The 22,061-nt window shown below is 37.2% G+C and overlaps 1 protein-coding gene across 1 annotated transcript in view; it reads left to right on the top strand.

Annotated features, from left to right (window-relative positions):
- The window catches only part of RSY3 (Adenine nucleotide alpha hydrolases-like superfamily protein), a 50,605-nt gene that overhangs the window by 12,005 nt on the left and 16,539 nt on the right, over window positions 1-22,061 (top strand). The window contains exons 7-9 of the mRNA XM_089988978.1: window positions 4,149-4,258; window positions 13,732-13,821; window positions 13,968-14,048. Of these exons, the coding sequence (XP_089845104.1) occupies window positions 4,149-4,258; window positions 13,732-13,821; window positions 13,968-14,048 (281 nt within the window). The remainder of the gene's footprint in view (window positions 1-4,148; window positions 4,259-13,731; window positions 13,822-13,967; window positions 14,049-22,061) is intronic.

Raw genomic sequence — 22,061 nt, forward strand, 5'->3', positions numbered from 1 at the left:
CAGAAGCACCCAACGATTGGGTGGCTCTTGACCGACGACAAAGAAAGGTGAAAGAGGCAGGATCCAGCCAGAAAATAGAGAGACGCGAGAGGCAGGAGGGTGGTGCCCTCCTACCGGAAACAGGGCGATGAGAGGGAAAAGGGGGCGATGGCACCATCCCATCACAAGTAGCAATAGCAACCTATGACTGTTGCTGAAATTGAGATGGATCACGGGAGAGGGTGCTGGGCACCCCCTCTCCTGGCAAGCCAGAACCACCACCGCTGGTGGCTCTGGTTTTGCCGGTGAGCTAGGAGGGAAGAAGGAGCAAGAAGGGGGGAGAAGACTCACCTGAGGTCACGATGCCGATGTGGGAGCTGGAAGGTGGGGCAGGGAGAGAAGTCTGACTGAGGGAGAGCGTAAGCAGAGAGAGAGATGGCTGGTGTGTGGTTTAAAACGACCCCCCCCCCCCCCCCATAGGGTGTTTAAATAGGGAGGTAAGAGGGGTGGGGGGTGGGCATGTCAACATCTTGGATCTGACCCAACATTTTGGGTTGGTTGGGTCCGATGTACCCAACTCAATCCTCCATGATATATATATATCCAAAAAAATGGTGTTTTTGGATTTGGATCTTTCGAAGATCCAAATAAAAAACAACCTTAAAAAGGAAGGTTTGTTGTTGGATCAGGTCCACTAAATGGATCCGAGTCCTTGTTATAATGTTTCATAAATTCAGATCATATGTTGGATCCAAACATAAATTAATTAGGAGATTCAATGGATACTACATATGTCAAATGCATGACTTGAACTGGGTCCCATGGGGGTCGATCCTCGTGGATCTCCCATCGAGATCTAGATCCGAAAGTGTCTAAAAAGCTCGTATAAGTTAAATAACTTGATAAACATCTAAAAGTTCATCGATTAAATAACTGTCGATGAATTTCTCATAAAAATATCAAGAATAATCCCTTATTATTTTTGAAAAATCTTGAAAATTCAAGGACTTTATATAACAAACACAAAAAATGTAAATAATCAATGGGTGCACATAACTTACCACATTAACAAAATAACATCTCTTGTCTACATAAAATGATACTTATAAGAGACAAACTTCAATATTAAAGTGTATCATCTACTAGAACAAGATCATGTTACCGACACACAAAAAGTGTGAATAATCAATGGGTGCACATAACTCACCACAAAATAACATCTCGTCTATATAAAATGACACTTAAATAAGAGACAAACCTCAATATTCAAGTGTATCAACTACTATAACAAAAGCATAATACAAACACACAAAAAATGTGAATACCACTTAAATAAGAGGCATAATAGGAGAGAACACACACGGTAAGATAGCTTGTAATGAAAACAAACTAATGATATTAAGAAGAATAAGAATATCAATTTTAGCAATTTTTCGAAATACCATTCTTTCAAAAATAGATAGTCATCACAAATAAATATGATTATAAGTATCCAACATAATAATAATGGCCAAATAAACAAATGAGTAGTACAACACACTCATAGAATCAGAGAGTTAGAGCTGAACTATAAACCAATAATCTAAACTGACAAAAAATGAGGTGCACACAACTCACCCCAACAAACATTTCTCGTTCAACAAAGCCAACATGGATCTAGAGGCCAATCAACTATCAATTAAACCCAAGACTAGTGACAACACGTCACTCATAACCCTTGGGAATCTAGACTGATAAGATGACATGAGGTGCACACATAACTCACCTCAACAACCTACCTTGATCCAATAACAAAAAGGCCAAAAAGAAATGAAATTTTGATAGACAAAACAAATGTCATTAGAAGGCAATATATAATCACGAAAATCAATTTCCAAATAAGTGAGTTCATATATAGGAACCAATTTGAAAAAATAGTTTTTTACATCAAATCCAATAAAGGTAGATGAAACCTTAGAATGAATCATATGCACAAGATGTCAATTGATGCAATCATATGCATGGTCAATGTAAGCAAGTCTACTGTGAGACAACAAAGACATACAGCGTTAAAGAGGGCCAACACATATATAGAGAGTCTCCAAGAATCATATAGGAAACCAAGAGCATACACAACTTCAACTAATCATGGATACTCCTAAAGAGATCAAAATTCATGTATATGCAATAATCTTAATAACTTAAAGCCACATATCTTATACAAAAAATATGAAGAATCACATAAGATATGTATAAGAACACATTTAAGCATATATGCAAGTAATAGATTACTCTAATACAAGATATATATGAAAAATAACATATGATACATGGCATAATTATCCACAAGGGATGATCACAAGGTCCACAAAAGGACCAACAATAACATAATTATTTTTAATAATTCTAAAAACATTCATAAAAGTGAATAACTCCCACAAGAAGAATTTATGCTCAATACCTTGTGCATAAGGATCATATATCAATATAAAAAATATTTATTCAAATTTCAAAAATAATTTTCCATGATCACCGAGATCCTAACCACATTTTTTTTATATTTCATAAAATATTTTATGTTTCACATAATAATACATCAAAGCAAAATCTCATAAAACATACTTGTGTATGAAACACCAAATCATTTTAAAATAAAAATTTTAAATTATTTGACAAATTTTCAAAAACAAACAAATTTCAATATAACAATAAAAACGAACATGATTTGACATTTATAACCATGAAGTGTTCGAATAAAGCATCTAAATGCCAATAACAAATGCTTAAGAATATTAGATCATATACATACATATAAAACAAGTTCAAAAATCTAAGATTCAAACTACATCTCATAAAAGCATACATATATATCATTTCACAAGATCAAACAAATTTTATAAACCTTATAAATCATTTAATAAGAATAAATCGAACAATACTTTTGAAAAATATTTAAATATTTTAGTTTTTTTTCTCTTGAATCCAAGCCACTCAACGATCGTGAGAACCTTCACGAAACACAAACTTGAACCAAAGAATCCCAAGACCCAAAAGGCAAAATGCCAAGAAAGATTTCTTGGCTCTGATACCATGTAATGAAATATGCAAAAATACAAAACAAAGGCCTTGAAGGGCTTCCAAGATAATAAACACAAAGTGCACATGCACATACACAAGTCCAACTAAGGGATAATACAAGAGCGCAAATGCACTACACAAGCACTAAGTGCATTCAAGACATCAAAGGATTTAAAAGAGGAATACAAAAACATAAAAAAATATAGATTTTATTGAGCATAAATGCTTAAGAGAAGCATTAAAGAACAAGAGGGGGGTTCACCCCTATTTATACACAAGAGGTAGTTGGAAATAGAGCTGATGGACTGTTCTAAGAGCTCTATTGACTAGTCCAAAAAGAAGCCAACAACTCTATTTGGTCTTTGACCAAATAGTCCCTATACAAGAAGAAAAGAAAATAAAGAACAAACTAAAGTAAAAGTACTAATGTGCCCCTAATGGGCTTAGTTTATTACAAGAACTAAAATGACCAAAATACCCCTAATGGATATTTACCTATTATATATATATATAACTTAACACATGATGGGACATATTTCAAATAAATCTATTTAGCCCTTGTTTATAGCAGCCATTTTCTTGCAAGAAATTGCTTTGCAAGGGGAATTTGTTTGCTGACAGTTTCCTCCATAGTCACAAATATCAGTGTTTGCTATATCTCAGTGAGCTATTTCTCACAATAATATAGGTTTGGTGATAAATCTCAGGAAATATAGGGGCTTAAAAAATATGAAAAATAACAAAAAAAGAAAGAAAATATCATGTTTAGAAAAAAATACATAAATAATAAAAGAAATAAGTAAAAAATGTAAAAGAAAGAAGAAAAACATATTTAAAATGTAAAAAATAAAAATAAGAAAATATGTGTTATTGTCCCGATATTATCCTGATATATCACAATATATATAAAAATTCCCGATATTTTGAAAATATCTCAATATTTTACCTTTAATATCGTTTTGCCATTGTATCGCATTAATATCGCGATATTTTCAAAATATTGGCGATATCTGTGACTATGGTTTCCTCATTTTTTGCATTTTCTTTCCAGCCAGGATCTTTTGGAAGTGGTCCAACTAAATGAACTAATTTGCCTTTTCTTTTCATGCCAGGTTCTTTTGGACAAGAGTTACAAGCGACCATATCTGCCTGCCGTATGACTCGCTCATTTGTTGACCAAACGTGTCATAAATTGATAGATCAATCAGTGACTGTATTGGATGTGAGTATTGTTTACGGTAACTGGACATGAATGACCTAAGCAATTGGTGATGTGGCACTTCTATGTTTGTTTCTTCTTTCTTCCCTAGTGGCAGAAATCTTACTATCACGTGCACTGTATTATGATGGAGACTTGATTTATCATAAAAAGTCAATTACATAAATTTGTGTAATGAACTAGGTCAGGTCCTTGCATTACTCCTCTATTGATTTTGGATATAATAATAATTTTTGTGCTGTATCTTTTTGATAGCTGTGTTCAGTTTCTACTATAGTTAAAGATCAAGAAATAGAATTATTTTTGCTTTCCCTAGTGTTATCTTTTCTATATCGTCAATGGAATTCAAAGTGTACACACCACTAAAATATGCCATCCATTATTTTTTCCTCTAGACTATTCCGTGGTATCTGAGAAGTAGATGTTCCATCTACTGTCAGTGGATTATTATATTTGGGGCATGTTCTTGCTTTTGATTCATGCTGTTAATCAAAACATAGTTCACTCTTTGGCATGCTTTGGAACTAGATGGGGCCTAGTTCCTAGTTGGGTGGGAGCATACTCCTAGGGATAATGCAGATTAACCAACAAACAGGTGCGCCCAATCTCCAAATTCTGCATTTTCTCCCAGTCTTTTCTTCAATATGGCAACTTGTTCCATGGAATGTGACCTGCTCTTGATTTCTATCATGTGTATTACTATATCCTGTGTTTCATTCTTTCTTTTGTTTTGCTTTTGATGCACATAAACACAACTCAGTTCTTATTATCTTTCGGTCAGATTCCTTTTGATATGAGATCATAATATGATTGTGTGAATACTTTTCTGTTTTTAGCTTTCTATTTATATGATACCATAATGTGATTGTATGAGTACTTCCTTTTTTTTATTTGAAAAGTGAGTGATCAACAATAGGACAAATGTGTTAAGAGAACATGTCGGATTAGAATAGGATATCCTTGTAATTTCTGTATTCTATTAGGATTGTATTGTGAAGGGTATTTTGGTAAAACACCATGTAACCCTAACACTATATATATAAATAGAATATAATAGAATACAAGAGGTCGGCTGGCTTATTCTTCCACTTCTTCCTTCTCTTGTGTGTGTCCATCTATGTAGTCAAAGATGCCGACTAGGCATTAGGAAAACTAGGAATCAGTCAGATTCCTAGTTTTCAAAAAAAAGGTACTTTTTTAGCCGACTAGGCACTTAGTCAGTGCCTCACCTACCCTCGCCTAGGCGTGAGGGCAATATTTTTTTTATGATAACATGGTGGGAGGGGGAGGAGGGTTATAAACCCTTCTTTCTTTCTCTCTCTCTCTCTCTCTCTCTCTCTCGTAGGCTCGACTCGTCGTTGCCGTCTCCCTCCGCCTCCAAGTACTCCTCTCCCCCCTTCCGCCTCTTCTTCTTCATCTCTCCCCCTTCCTCTGCCTCTTCTTCTTCTTCGCTCTCTCTTTCTCTCTCTCCCTTTCTCTGCCTTTTCTTCTTCTTTCCTCTCCCTTCCCCCACCTCTTTTTCTTCTCCTCTCCCTCTCTCTGTCTCTTTTTGTAACGCCTCGAAATTCCGAACTTGTAACTTTTTAGGAAAAATTTGAAAGCTTTGTAATCAATCCTTTTTCAGAGTTTAAAATAACAGTTCAGCGGAAAATGATGTTTGAAATAACAAGTCAACGGACCTTGGGCGCATTAGAGGCGAACCTTTTTTTACACAATAGATTTGTATCTCCATGTAAGCATTGAAACCACGTAGATTTAAAACAAGGTTTTTGATAATTTAAAGTTTATACAAAAGAAGATTTTTCAAGGAAAACTCTTATACAAAATTACAAAACGTGCTCAGGAATGAAATGTCAGAGAAAGTAAGATCTTGATATCATCACGTTATCGCACCATCACCTGTCTTACCGACCTAATCATCACCTGTACCCCATAAAATGGGCCAAACTTATAAAAATCTGGTAGGTGCATAGATATCAAAATTCAGAACAAGATTAACATATACGTTGTTCTTTTCGTGATGTGCAGTTCAGAATAAGCAAAATGAGCATGATAATATTGTTTTGATAATTACTTGTCCTGAGGGTATGCACAGAAAAAATGTAGAAACAACTGAGATTACCCGGGGGTTTGTTATTCCATGTATTTTAATACCCCGGATAACTAGCTCAGTCCGCTCTTAAGGGGATGGCTAATGACCAAGAAAGAATTCTTCAGAGGCCACTTGTTCAAGGGGATGCATCCATACTTCTACAGGAGTCATTGGGATCTACTACCTAGGATAAATTTTTGGTAGCCCAGCCCCCTAACTCCAATGACCGGGGACACTGAGTCATTGCTACTCAAAGAGCGTAATTGTTAACAACCTGTCCATCAAAGTTTTTGTATCATCCCATCCTCTTTTGACGGAACCAGAGAGACGAATGAGTGTGTCAGGTTCTATTTTAACTGACGACCCATTCTACATGCTCTGTTTTTTCAAACAAAATCGACCATCTTGCCTGTGAAGGCGATCATCACCATTTATGTGATTTTCTTTTAATCATTGTGTATTTTCACGCTACGAGGTTACCATAAACTTCTCGTCTAATCATCGTAGTACTAACATGTCGTCCATGTCTGATAGTATCGCTACGATGAGAGAGATATCAGTTTCTTAGAAAAAAACCCTAACTTTTATTTAGAAATTTCAATGTTTCGTACTTTAGACTCAGAATATCTAAGTCATTTCGGATACCAAACGAAGGACCGAACGTACGTACCACTTAGGGCTACGTAGTCGAAGCCTTTTCGTTACGCAGGTTTGAGGGAAAAACACGGTTGCGAATACGCAAACGCCAAATACTTGTTTTGCTTTTCGAGACAACGAATAATATGAACTTTGAAATTCGTTTGTGAAAACCTTTTATAAATAGAGACTTGGTGAGGATATACAAATCTGCGCCTTTAAATGTACGCATAATCTGAAGTAGGCAGGAGTACGCATAACTTATAAAGTCATATATATATATATATATGTGTGTGTGTATATAAAATACATGTATAGTAAAGCGTAAGCCTGTGCACATTGCAGCGTGGCGGCAAAGTAAATAACATAAAGCAAGGCTCGATGTGTGAAACCACACATTGATCTAAATAAATTGCGTAAGCAACGCACGATGTACGAAACCGTACATCGGCTAAATAAATTGCGTAAGCAATGCACATTGTATGAAACCGTACATCGGCTAAATAAATTGCGTAAGCAATGCACGATGTACGAAACCGTACATCGGTTAAATAAATTACGTAAGCAATTCACAATGTATGAAACATTACATCAGATAAATAAATTACGTAAGCAATGCATGATGTATGAAACCGTACATCGGCTAAATAAATTGTGTAAGCAGTTCACGATGTACGAAACCATACATCGGCTAAATAAATTACGTAAGCAATATCTTCTGCACATAACAGTGCGGCGACAAAGTCGTACATCGGCTAAATAAATTATGTAAGCAGTAGCTTGTGCACATAACAGCATGGCGACAAAGTAAATGACATAATTTTAAATGGAAGAATACACAAAACTGCGTCCTTGAGTTAAAAGCATATATATATATATAATATAAGTTAAAAGTATTCCGTCATTTGTCCTCGTATGTAACTTTTTCCTACCTTGGAGATGATCAGACTCACTAACGATTCTGAGCGTAGGCTTTTAAAGGCTCATGCCTTGGTAAGCGTGTCCCATCCGTTGTGTCGGCGTGGAGCACTAAAAAGATTACGTTGCGTTGCATAAAGGATTGTATTAAAATCTTATCGTGACAATGATTGCGTCACAAGGGTTAAACCTGAACCTAGTTCGAGTACAAATAGCAAGTGATAACACTTGAAGATCCAATAAAGGACACAAAATCACACGCACATAAAGTGCAAATACACAAACCCACTAAGGGGAACTCACAAGCACATAAGGTGCAATTACATAAACCCACAAAGGGGTAATGCCAAAAGGCTAAAAAGAAATAATTTTATTAAGAGTGTAAAACACTCTACAGCGAATGAGAGAAAAAAAAATTACAAAAGAGGGGGGGGGGGAATGTGAATTTGTCTACGAAGAGACAATATGCATACAAGCACAAATACTTTATGAAAGATGTGCATGAAGGCACTCACACAACACTTGAACAAAATATGCACAAAAGCGTAAAAATAGCAAACATGCACTAAGGCATGTATTTTATAGAAAAGAGCAAATGCTTGAGACTCTCAAGCTTAAGAAATAACAAGGGGGAACACCCCTATTTATACAAAGGCAAAGGGGTACAAGGGGGGCTCCCAAAGGAGTCGTTGGGAAGCCCCCAACGATTCTATTGGGGGGACCCCCAATGCACCTTTATGAAAAAGGGAAAAAATAAAAAATAGAAAAAAAAGAAATACAAAAAAATAAAAAGAAATTACAACATATTCCAAGTGGAATATGCGCAAGATGTGAAATTACAAGAATACCCTTTTTTGGGTATAAGAAAATAAAAAAATGTATATATATATATATAAGTATATATATTTATAGTTACAACAAAGGTTTTGGATATACATTTTAACGGGGAACACCCCCTATATATATACAACAAAAAGGAGAGAGGGAGGCCCTGGGCTCCCACATATGGAGACGTTGGGGAGCCCCATCGACTCCAATAGTGGGGTCCCCAAGGTCTCCTTTATGAACAAAAATAAAAAAAGGAAAAGAAAAAACAAAAAAGTTGTTTTAACAAAAACAACCTTTATAATATGTGAAAAGACCAAAATATCCCTATCGGGTATTTTGGAGTATATATATATATATATATATATATATATATATATTCGACGGAGGGAGGGTTGGCAGGGTCCTGCTGAGTTGGCTCAACGAAAATGAGTCAAACTCGATGCATTCGAGGTGACACATAAACCACGAGGCGGCTGTGATAGTTGGAGCAGGGCCCACCATGCTTTTGTTGTGCTAAAGGCAATAGTCGTGGGGCCCACCCAACTTGGTGCAACGGTGATTCACAAGCCGCCCGACTACCATAAAAGCGGAAGAGGCAGACGCTGGTGGCGCTTGCCTTCCAGCTAGCAGAGGAGGAAGGGGGAAACAAAGGGCTCGACTACCAGGCCGAGTCGGGTCTAGCCCCCAAACAAGACAGGACCGCTCGGTCCTCCTGTTGAGAGAACCAGGCTGGGCTCGGTTCAAACCGAGCTCAGCTCGGTAAGGCCGACCCAGGGGACAGTTGAAAAAGGAGAGTCGATAGGGGGGAATGGCTTGCCTAACCCTGCCTCACGGGGTTCCCTCCTCTCTCTCTCTCTCTCTCTCTAGAGAGAGAGAGAGAGAGAGAGAGAGAGAGAGAGAGAGAGAGAGAGAGAGAGAGAGAGAGAGAGAGAGAGGTGGGTGGCGGCTTCAACTGCCCCACCGGGTCGGCACCCAAAGGCCACAACAGCAGCCAACGACTGTTGCTGTCCTATGAGAAAACAGAGGAAGAAGAGGGAAGGAAAGAGAGGCAGGAGGGCGGCGCCTTCCTGTCGGCAACAAAGAGACGAGAGAAAGAGAGGCAGGAGGGTGGCGCCCTCTTGCCAACAATAGAGAGAGGTGAGAAAGAGAGAGAGGAGAAGTCAATCTTTTCATTTAGGGCTAATCTCTTGTTTAAATAGAGATTAATCAAAAAGGAATAATTACATTTGTGTCCCTTAATATTACTAAAATATCTGAAGCACCCTTAAGCATTGATAAAACATTAATTAGTCGACTTATCTCAACATATGGAACCCGACAAGTTTGTTCAGATTCACATGCATATAAAGCTAAGCAAGTCTGATCAGATTTGCACACAAATAAAGCTTGGCAAGTTTGATCAGATTTGCACATATAAAACTTGGCAAAACCTGATCAGATTTGCATATCATAAAACTAGGCAGATCTGATCTGATTTGCATATATGTGCAACTCGACAAGTCTGATCAGATTTGCATATACACATAACTCAGCAAGTCTGATTAGATTTGCTTACACATAAACATGGGCAAGTCTGATAAGATTTGCTCACATATGAAATCCAACAACCCCGATCAGATTTGCTTATAGATAAAATTTAGCAAGTCTGAACTGATTTGCACACAAACAAAATTAAGCAAGTTTGATCAGATTTGCTTACTTAAAAATCGGCAAGCTTGATCAGATTTGCTCACATATGAAACACAAGTCTAATAAGAAAACAACATATTCTTATGCATGTATACATAGCTCAACAAAAATATGAATCAATAAGAGAAATCGACAGATGTGGGCCAGATCTACATACATATATATATTTTGCAGATCTGTACCAGATCTGCATATACATATGTATTCTCCAGATCTGATAACAAATTTTTTTATTTCAGCGGCATACAAAAACCGCTAAATCCATGATAAACAACAGGCTAATACATGAACATAATTAAATTTCTTTATGTCAATGAAGATAGCAAAAACAACACATGTATATTAAGTTCATATTTTCAGATCAGCCGAATCTATCACATGAACATATTTTGGATGCATGAACCATGAACTCAGTAATATGCATGTACAAAAATAAATAAAATTGATGGGTCTGAATATATATTTGCATAGATATTTTCAGACACATGAATTAGGAAAATCGACATATATGTGAATAATTATACATCTACATTTATCTATTAAAAATCGACAATACATATACCTATATGTATATTGTTTTGAAATCAAATTCCCCCTTTTCCCTCTAATGCCCATACAAGAATCGATTTAAACATATTTCTTCCCGTAAGAACTTAGAGAGAAACCCATACCTTGATCGTAGCATGAAAAAGATCGGAGAAAAACGATGGATGTATTAAAAACTGATTTTTTTTCTTCTCTTCTTTTCTTTCTTCCTTCTCTTTTCCCTCTTTCTTTCTTTTCTCTTTTTCTTTCTTTTTTCTCTCTCTCCTCACACGATTTTGACTCTCTCCTCTTTTCTCTATCTCACACTCTCTCTAACTTTTTCTTTCTCTAGAACATGAGTTCTAGAGAGAGGGAGAGATCTACCCTTTTTTATAATATTTTATTTGATATAATATTCTAAGAATATTTTAGAGGTGTTGCCGCCCTTTGGAAGTCCCTGTGGGGTAGAGTTCTACCCCAGGTAGAACTTTACCTCATCCACTTTTAATTTAAATTGATTTTAAAGTTTTAAATTGGCCATAGATGGATTTTGGTTCTAGATCTGGATCCAAGATCCAAATGCATATGGATCTTACCTAGACCAGATCCTAGTTAATATGGATCCTGAACTGGGTCCAGATCTATATTAACTTGGATCAAACAGAGCGGATCCGGTATGATCTAATTCAGAAAAAGTAAAAAAATAGAGGCGAGTCATTTTTGAAAAATGTGATTTTCGGGCGAATCGTAATCCGATTTTGGAAAAACAGGCTGCCAACGCGATTAGTATTTCGAGGCGCATCTAACGATGTATATACTTGATTTTCGCCTCCGAATTTTGCCTGAATTTCTCTCAATTTTCCCTCGAATTTAAAAGTTCAAAATGAAAATTTTCTCAAATTAGAATTGGCTTAACTAGGTCTTGTTAGTGGGCTCTGGGCTATGCCCATACCCAGTTGACGTCACCTATATTTTAATATATTTTTCCATGATTTTATCATTTTAATAATGTATATATATATAAATTATATTTTTCAAATTTAAAAATCATGAAAAAATACTTGATATTACAAAAATAGTCATTGGGAGCTCTTCAACGGTCACATTTGTGACCGTTGGGGAGAGTCCCAACGACTCTTAAGGGAATCCCCTTTTACCCCTTTAATAAACAAAAGGAAAAAAATAAAAATATAAAAATACAAATATGTCCCTCATAGACATGTCTATTTACAAAAAGCTGAAATGACCAAATTGCCCCTAGTGGGCATTACAAAAGATATATATATATATATATATATATATATATATATATATATATATATATATATATATATATATATATATATATATAACATCCATATATTTTCACAATGAGTCCCTGTCAAATGTGCAGTACCATCTTTTTGGGACTATTGTAAGCAGTTATCTAATGTATCCATCTCAGGGAGATTAATTTTGGAATGATGTATTACTTGATGCATAACTGAATTGCAACTTATATCTGGGAATATAGTTATTCACAAATCTCCTGATTTAGATGGAAATCTGGAAGTTACATTAGAATCCAAATTATGTCTTAGATTAAAAAATTTTGGCTACCAAGGCCATGTTAGATCTTTTGATACTTTAATATGCTTCATATTTCCATTTGTGTAACCAGTTACACACAACGATGTTGTTTCCTTCTAGTCAGAGAACTGATGAGTGCATCCTGTCTTTGTTCGTCTGCCTTTTATGTTTGGTTACCTTTATAAACAAGCTACTTCTATTTATATTTATTTTGAATACTTAAAATGTTTTTGCTGCCATTTTTTTTGTTTATATTTCACAAATATTATAAACAGAAACTGATACCAAAGGATTTTAAAAACAAGGGGGGACCTCTTCTTTCTCTTTCCATTTCCATTTATTTTATAGATGACTCTCAACACCACCCTCTTCTTCTCCTACCCCTTTCACACTGACCACCTCCAGAAAACCACTGTTTTCCTCACCCTCTCAGCCATCATCCCCAATGCAAGGAAAACCCTATTCCCACCTCCACCACGAGCACTGCCCTATCCCCACCTCCACCATGATCACCATCACTGCTGCCATAATTTTTTTAGATTCAGGCCCTTGACATTGCACTCAACCTCAACAGCTGGCTTTCTGATGTCATGTCCAGGGGAGATCTTTGCCTCTCATTGAACTATTTGTTTGGGATTTCTTGTAAAAACATACTGGAAAATTGATGCCCATCACCAAACTTGGGAACCTTGTCATCTTCGCTGCCTCTCCGGCAGCTTTCCAGACATGATGCTCTTTGTGCACGATGTGCATCACTGGCAAGGCCACCCTTCAGGGAATGACAGTGAGTCTGGTGCTCATCTCATTGTGCTACCTTGCTTTTCATCTTTCCCTACATGAATGTGGGGAGGTGTTTGGCTTAGTTCAAGAAAATTTGAAGGTCAAGAAGTTCAGCCCCAATTTGTTAGCAGCAGACATTAACTTGAGAATTTCTTTTCACACACTTGCATTGGATGGGCTCTGGTTTATAATATTTTATGAAATTTCACTTATCTTCAATGTATGTTTCTATTTACTCTGACCCAGATGGGTACATTTCATCTACTGCCCAAATTGACATTTGTAATCAAACATAGAGGTGTGTCATAGCTGCTGATTCTTCTCTCTGATTAACTCTAGCTCCTCACAAAGTTGTGTGCAAGCACTGCACTGGTCATTTCTTTCTCTTGTTGAAAAGATCAACCTTTAATTTTTCCTGTTTATTATTATAATGTTGCAGCATGGGTATGTTATCATTGATCTGCTAAAGCTAGACCCATCAAATGTTGAAGACCTATGCCTATCAAAGTTCAGTACATCAATTTTGCAGGTTTTCTATACTCACCATACACTCAATTTTGCACAATGTTTGTTGCTTCTGTAAGTGTTTATTAATGGTAAAGCAGTTGCAAATTCAAAAAATGTTAAATAGTTTAATTGTGAAGTTTACCTAATGTTTTTATTTGTTTGAGACAGTTTATCTCACAAAGGCACATGCCAGTTCGAGGCGGTACTTCACAGCTACTGTTGAACTATATTCGTACCTTCCCGTGCAAGGTTTTGTCAACTTAGCCATGCTGGTATTTTTATTGTTCATTTTCATCAAAGTTTGAATTTGCACTTAATATTGTAGTGTTTTAGAAAGTGTGATGACTGGGTATCTATGTAGTCTTTAATTGTAGTGACTTAGGCCTCCTTTGGATGACGGCTAGAAAACCTGGCTTTTAAAGCACCATGGAAACCTGGTTTTGCTGTTTGGATGACAGCTGCTATAACCTGGTTTTGATTCTTTTGAACTTGGTTTTCTGAAGGTGCTGTTTGCATCACCATAAACCTGGTTTTCATACTATTTTCCAACAAGAGAATGAATTTTTGGTTTGCCTATCATAAAATCCAAGGTCAAATGTCATAAAAAAAGGAAAAAATACAAATCTACATTGGGACAACAAGAATTTACCAATGTTTTTAGCAAATATGTTAGTCTCCAGATATATAATGTTAATAAGAAACAGAAAATGTACCATCAGATTGGAACAATGCTAGAACACATTGCAAGTTCTGCTAAAATTTTGAATCTTTCATAAATTAAATATGGCAATTAGCAACCATAATTCACGAGAAATTCCAATTCATTCATCCAACTAGAAATTTACACTCAAACAACAAATGAATCTGTCTGAAGCATCATTCAAAATCGTAATAAATCAAGAGAAGCAACCTTTCATCAGTCCCATGCTCTTTTGATCATGTTGATAACCTGTTCTATGTTATCATTGAACTTCCTGTAATTATAGAAAGCAAGAAAGACTGCACAGAACATTTCACGTCCACCTAACTCAGTTAAGAGAGTGTTAAAGATAGAGGTGTTGACGTCGAACTAGGGGCAGTCTGGTCATTGTTTAGTCCTATTGTAATTCTGTTATGCTGTAAGGGTATTTTTTTCATAAAGATGCTCTCCCTTCCTCTCTCTCTCTCTCTCTATATATATATATATATATAATGACACACATATAGGGCATCCTCTCAGATTGATAGAGGAACTACCCATTGAATCTCTCTCTCTCTCTCTCTTTTCTTTCTTCCTTCACAAGATGCTTCAGGGTACACTTCCCAAGGACTGCAACTTTGCAAAATCTGACATGGTATTAGAGCGGGGCCAAGAGTAAGCACCCACCCCATCAAATCGAAGCTTGCTGGTAGGATTGATTTTTGTTTCTCTTTGTCTGTCCCTTCATTTTGCTTCTTATTCACCATTTCCTGTCAGGGTGAGCATCAGGCTAGGCGGCCCGTGGGCTGGACCGGCCCAGCCCACCATGGGCCAGGCTTGGGCCTATAAATTAGGTTCAAGCTCGGCCCAAACCGACCCATATATAAAAAAAACTATTATATATAAAAGATATTTTATGTTATATATATAATATGTTATACATTATGAAACTATATTATATATAATAGCTTATATATATTATATGTAAATAAATGTTATATAGGCCCGTCCTGATTAGCCCCATGGGCCTAACGGGCGGGCCATGGGTCAGAATTTTCCCAACGGGCCGCCCAAACCAGGCCGACCCGGTTGTCCCGGTCCATTAGCAAGCCAGGCCTGCCCGTTGCCTACCCCTGGTTTCCTCAAAGAATATATATATCTTTCGTCATTTCTAAAAAAAAACCCCCTTATTTCAAACGATTTTTTCTTTGAGTTCCTCTTGGTCTTAAAGTGTTCCTTCTTGTTTTTTCTTATTGATTTTCCTCTTTATTGGGTTGCTATTTTTCTTTATTGTTCTTTCTTGCTTTCTTCATCTATTCCGTCTTGTTTTTGTTTTGTTCTTTCTCTCGTATTTACCTGCATATTCCTTGTGTATCGTCAACCATATTTTCTGCGTATTCTTCCTTTCTTCCTGCATGATAAAAAACTTGTAATATATTGTTCTTGTTTGACATCATGACGACGTTAGCCTTAGGCCTGCAGATTCACATTTGATCTGTTGTTTTGTTGTCAACTAGCAAAAAAAAAGAGTGATCAGCCAAAGAAAAAAGGCTATCGGCCTGCAAACTCTAGTCGATTTGTTTTCTCTCTCAAAATCGTCTTATTCCTTTCCTTAAATCCTATTTTGACAAAATCTGACAGTCTCTTTGTCATGGCTTCTCCGAATTCTAGTTCTCCCATTAATTCTTCATTCTTTAGCCAACTTGTCTCATATAAGTTGGATTCTTCCAATTTTGTTACTTGGAAGAAATAGATCATTCCCTTTATCAGCAACCAGGGTTTGATGGGGCATCTCGATGAGACTCTACTTGTTCCTGCAAAGTTCATATTGCAATCATAATCAAAGGATGACAAACAGACCGATAAGCTTGTGCCAAATCCTGATTTTCTTATATGGTCTAAGAATGATCAAGTCATTATTAGCCTATATCATGGGTACTCTTTCTCGTTAAGTCTTGCTTCACATCCCAAGTGTTTGTGCTCGAGATCTTTGACAAATTCTACATCGTTAGTTCGAGTAGATTTCAATGCCAATCTATCATCTGAAAGGAGAATTTGAGAGGGTTGCCATTGGAGATTCTAGTGTGATAGATTACCTGAGTAAGGTAAAAGTCTATAACTGAACGACTTGCAACAATAGGTGCGCCGGTTGCCGTTGAGGATATATGCATGCAGACCCTTCGGGGTTTAGGGCCAGAATTCAATATGTTTGTCACTATGTATTCCAAGGTTGTACGTATCGTATCGTAACCCATATCGGTCGGGCCCAAAATAAGATAGGTATCGCATCATGTAACGACCCCGAACAAACCTTAAAAAAAATGCAGATTTTTTTAACAAATAAATGATATTAAAATATTGCAGAAAGATATCCCATCGAGGACACATTACAAATTTCATATCCACAAACCAACATACATCCCAAACATAAATTTATTCAAACATAAATTTAAATTGAATGTAATTTAAATGAGTAATCCAATTTCAAGTTCAATAGGTTCTCAAAAATAATAAACTTCTATAACGGTCAGAATCCGGTCCACCAAATCATAAACCATTGCTCCCTCCAGCAAGTCGGTCTCATCATCACTGAGGCTCAGTACCTCAAAAAGGTTTTAAGAAAACAGGTAAGAACCGAAGTTCTCGTACGAGATTCTCTCAAAATCCAGCAGTAAGAAAGATTGCATAAATCAAATCAAACATAAGTTTAAGAGGGCCTTAGCATTCAATGCACACTTACAAGAGGCTTATAATATAAACCAGTTTGAATAAAACAACAAAAAAGCACGTGCTACATAAACATTTAGGTATGCATGAATCAATGCAACTTGCATGAATAACTTTTTAAAAAAAATTTAATTATCAAGTATTGCTTTTGAATGCATGTCCCTATAAGAAATCGAGAGATAGGTTTACTTCATGGCTCAGCCTGCACAGGAAACATAGAAAAAGAGAGAAAGGGAGAAGCACAAAAGATGAGGCGGCTTAACACCCACGACTTCTAAGTCCTAATTCTTATAAATAGAAGCAAGTATACAATAGGACGATATTACAGAAATGCCATTAATGAAACATCATTATGCGTGTTTTATTTAACGTGCGTATGGATCTGGATCCAGATCCATACGCATACTATATTTTAACACCCTTCCTCAAGTTGTTACGTGGTTTTGGAGCGTGTACAACTTGCTCTTCAATAGCCAAAATTAACGTCCTGTTAACCCCTTGGTAAACAAGTCTGCTACTTGATCTTCTGTTCGAACATGACGTAGTTCTATCTCCTTCATCTCGACTTTCTGCTGTATAAAATGTTGATCAATCTCAATATGCTTCATTCTGCTATGCTGAATAGGATTACACACAATGTTTATTGCGCTTTGATTGTCACATAGAAGAAATGATCGAATAATTGTCTCCCCAATGTCACTCAATAAGTGTCTAATCCATGTAGCTTTTGCCGTGCCTGCAGCCATCGACATGTATTCAGCCTCTGTACTTGATCGTGCCACTGCCTTTTGTTTTCTGCTGCTCCAGGACACTAAATTGTGTCCAATATATACACAATATCCAGAGACAAATCGTCTCTCATCTGGATCTCCTGCCCAATCTTCGTCTGTATAAGTGATGAGTTCATGCCCTTTATATAGGTTATCGTTCTTGCGATAAACAAGTCCGTCTCCTATAGTTCTTTTTAAATAGCGTAGAATGCGCTTCACAACTTCCATATGACCTTCCGTTGGAGCATGCATAAACTGGGATACCTGATTGACACCATAAACTATATCAGGTCGGGTAAAGGTCAAATATTGCAGCATCCCCACGAGGCTTTTATACGTTGTAGGGTTGATACAAAGATGGCCATCTTCAGAGCTCAGCCTTTGATGTAATACACTCGGAGTGCTGACTGGTTTGCAATTCGTCATCTCGGCTCTTTCCAAAAGATCAAGAGTGTATTTTTGTTGCATGAGTGTCAATGTGTCTTGTTATCTGTCAACTTCCACACCAAGGAAGTACCTCAACTCCCCTAAATCTTTCATCTTGAAAGTTTTCATTAAAAAATGCTTCACGTCTTGCACATGGTTATCTAAACTCCTAGTGATCACAATGTCATCAACATATATAAGAAGTATAACGATGTCTGTCTTTTGGAAAATAAAGAGCGAGTGATCCAGAAAGCATCTTTTAAAACCATAGCCTTGAATTTGCATAGAGAAACTTTCAAACCAAGAACGGGATGCATGTTTCAACCCATACAGAGATTTCCTTAGTTTGCACACCCAGGCAGTAGGATCCTTCTCGGCATACCCAGGTGGTTGCTCCATATATACTTCCTCCTTTAAAGTTTCATGCAAGAATGCATTTTTAACATCCATCTGGCTAAGCCTCCATCCTCGGTCGACTGCTAGGGATATAATGACACGAATTGTACCCATTTTGACTACTGGACTAAAAGTTTCATCGTAATCTTCACCATATTGTTGTGTGAATCCCCGAGCAACAAGTCACGCCTTATATCTGTCAATACTTCCTTCGGGCTTATACTTTGTTTTATAAACTCATTTTGAGCCAACTACATTCTTTCCTTCCGGTCGAGGTACTATTTCCCAAGTCTGGCACTCATGAAGTGCTTTCATTTCTTCATTCATAGCTTCAGTCCAATGACGGGATTGAAGGGCTTGATTAAAACAAGTGGGTTCTTCTTGTTTTGTGAGCTGAGACATAAACAACTGTAAGTCAAGAGAAAAGGTCTCATAACTCACCCATCGTTGAATAGGATGTCTAATGCGTGATGACCTTTGAGCCGGATCATTAGCGATGCTTTCCACATTCCTGGACCCTGTATTTTTGTCCCTTCTAGTGTATATCTGTTCAGAGAAGCGTTCTACTGGAGGTGACTCAACTGGAGATGGTTCAACATGTATTTGTGAGTCATCCAACTCCCTACTCAAGCCGAAGGAAGGACAATTCGCCTGACATGTTTCTCCTGTATTAGCAAAAAGATCTGCGCTCATCCATGAATCATATACCTCTACTTCTCGAGATGGCAACTCTTTGGAGTCATTGATCTGAAAATTTTGTTCATCAAAAACAACGTTCTTGGAGGTCCTAATACGTTTTGTAGTAGGGTCATAACATCGATAGCCTTTGTATTCATCCGCATACCCAACAAATCTGCACTTAGCGGCCTTGTCCTGAAACTTATTTCGCAGAGATGAATCAATATGTACATAACATACACAACAAAAAACACACAGCTCATCATAAGAGTGTTGTTGCCCAAATAAAGTATAATAGAGAGATTTCCGATCCAGAAGTGCCATAGGAAGACGATTTATGACATGAACAGATGTGTGAAAAACTTTTGTCCATAGACTAACGGTCACATTGCTATCATGTAACATGCTCATCGCACTTTCGACAATATGCCTGCGTTTCCTCTTCGCAACCCCATTTTGTTGAGGGGTATGAGGGCAGAAAACCTGTCGACTTATTCCTTTATCCCGAAGAAAGGCAATAAACTCGTTCGATGAGTACTCTCCTCCACCATCACATTGTAAATGCACAATATCACAGGAAAACTTGGTTTTGACCATCGAATGAAATTCCCGAAATATTTGGAAAACTTCATGCTTATGTTTCAAGAAATATATCCAAGTATAACGGGAATGAGAATCAATAAAAATAACATAGTAATGACTGCCAGAAGGAGAAGGAATAAGTGCGGGTCCCCAAACATCAGAACAAATAATCTTAAATGGCCTTGAAGCTCTTTTATTAATGATATGAAACAGAAGAACATGACTTTTGCAGAGTTCACATGAGAAACATTTATTACTTTCTAAAAATGAACATAAACTAGACTCTGGAAGAAGACCATCAGATACAAGATTTTCAACGAGCCCCGACTGCAATGTCCCAAGCGACTGTGCCAAATATATGACTTATTACAATGAGATGAATTAAAAACTTTCAATGAAAGAAAAAACAAAGACTCTGAAGGCGAAGACACTGAAGAATGCTTGGACGACTTCAACTAGAGAATTGGGTCTGAAGGAATCTCTTTGAAGACGTACATGTTTCCTTGTCGCTCCCCCTTAGCGAACGTCTCCTTCGTTCGTAGATCCTTAACATAAACAAAAGAGGGAGTAAATTCAATGAAAAAATTCATATCGTCAACAAGTTTAGCTACAGAGACAATGTTCTTTTTAATATTAGGGGCAAGGAGGACATTGGACAAGTGAAGGGAGGACTTTGACATAAGGATATGTGCACTGCTAGTATGACTAATGGAGTGATAAGTTCCATCTCCGGTAACTATACTACCTTTTTCAAAATAAGGCAATAAGTTAGATAACTTACCTGCTATGTCACAGGGATTCGGCTAGCAGGGTGCCGCACCTGCGTCGACGCGGGTGCGTGTGCAGCACCGGGTGCGGTCAACCCTATCCTGGGTGCGTTGACCGCACCCAGGATCATTTAAGTCCATTCTTGTTTTGGATTTTTTTTAAAAAAAAAAAATTGCCCAAATGGGTTGCGAATTTTTTTTTAAAAAAGTAATGCAGACACTGCTGACAGCAGCTGTCTGTCAGCTGCAGACACTGCTGACAGCAGCTGTCTGTTAGCTGCAGCAGTTGACAGACAGACAGCTGTCTGTCAGCTGCAGAGACAGCAACTGTCTGTCAGCTGCTGACCCCCTTTTTATATAATATATATATATATATATATATATATATATATATATATATATATATATATATATATATATATATATATATATATATATATTTTACATTTTGCCCCTGCCGCACCCCCGCACCCGGGTTTTTTGGAAGTGCTGAATCCCCGCACCCGCACCCGCGCCCGCACCCGCACCCATGTGACATAGCTTACCTGCATTACCCGTGACATGAGTGGCAGCACCAGAATCAACGTACCACTCGCCTTGCTCATTTTGCTTGATCGTCATCTGTGACAATGCTGATAACAAAAGTTGTTGAACATATGGTTGTTTTGTGTCCACAGTAGAAGCTTTATTTTCAATTTTGTTTATTTTTCCTCTATTCTGCCGATTAAACCAACAATCGGGTTTCACATGTCCTCTTTTGTTACATAAGAAACAAGTGGACACTCTCCTCTGATTCCCTGCATTAAAAACACCCGAAATATTAGGTATAGGTAAGATACCACGTCCTCCCTGTCCAAAACGACCTCTGCCTCCTTGATGCCCTGCATTCCCTCGTTCAAAACCTACAAAAGTCTCCATAGTCAAAATTGAATGAGAACGAGCGATTCATTTCCTTCTGCCCTTTGTTTCATAATCATTTCATGCTGAAGAAGTTTCGCTTGAAGATCGTCAAAATTGGGCAAGTGAAGAAGACATGTCAAAGCTGTGGTAAACATATTAAAATCAGAGCCCAACCCATTAAGGAGTTGTTGTACTTTGTCTTTATCTGAAATAGCACTTCCAATAACAGCCAATTGGTCAGTAATACTCTTCAAGCGATCTATGTATTCCATAACTGTCATGGAGCCTTTCTTTAAACTTTGAAACTCATTCTTTAAATACATAACTTGGGCTTCTG

This window comes from Nuphar pumila, chromosome 15, assembly GCF_984573655.1.
Source record: "Nuphar pumila chromosome 15, dmNupPumi1.hap1.1, whole genome shotgun sequence".
Taxonomy (NCBI): Eukaryota; Viridiplantae; Streptophyta; class Magnoliopsida; order Nymphaeales; family Nymphaeaceae; genus Nuphar; species Nuphar pumila.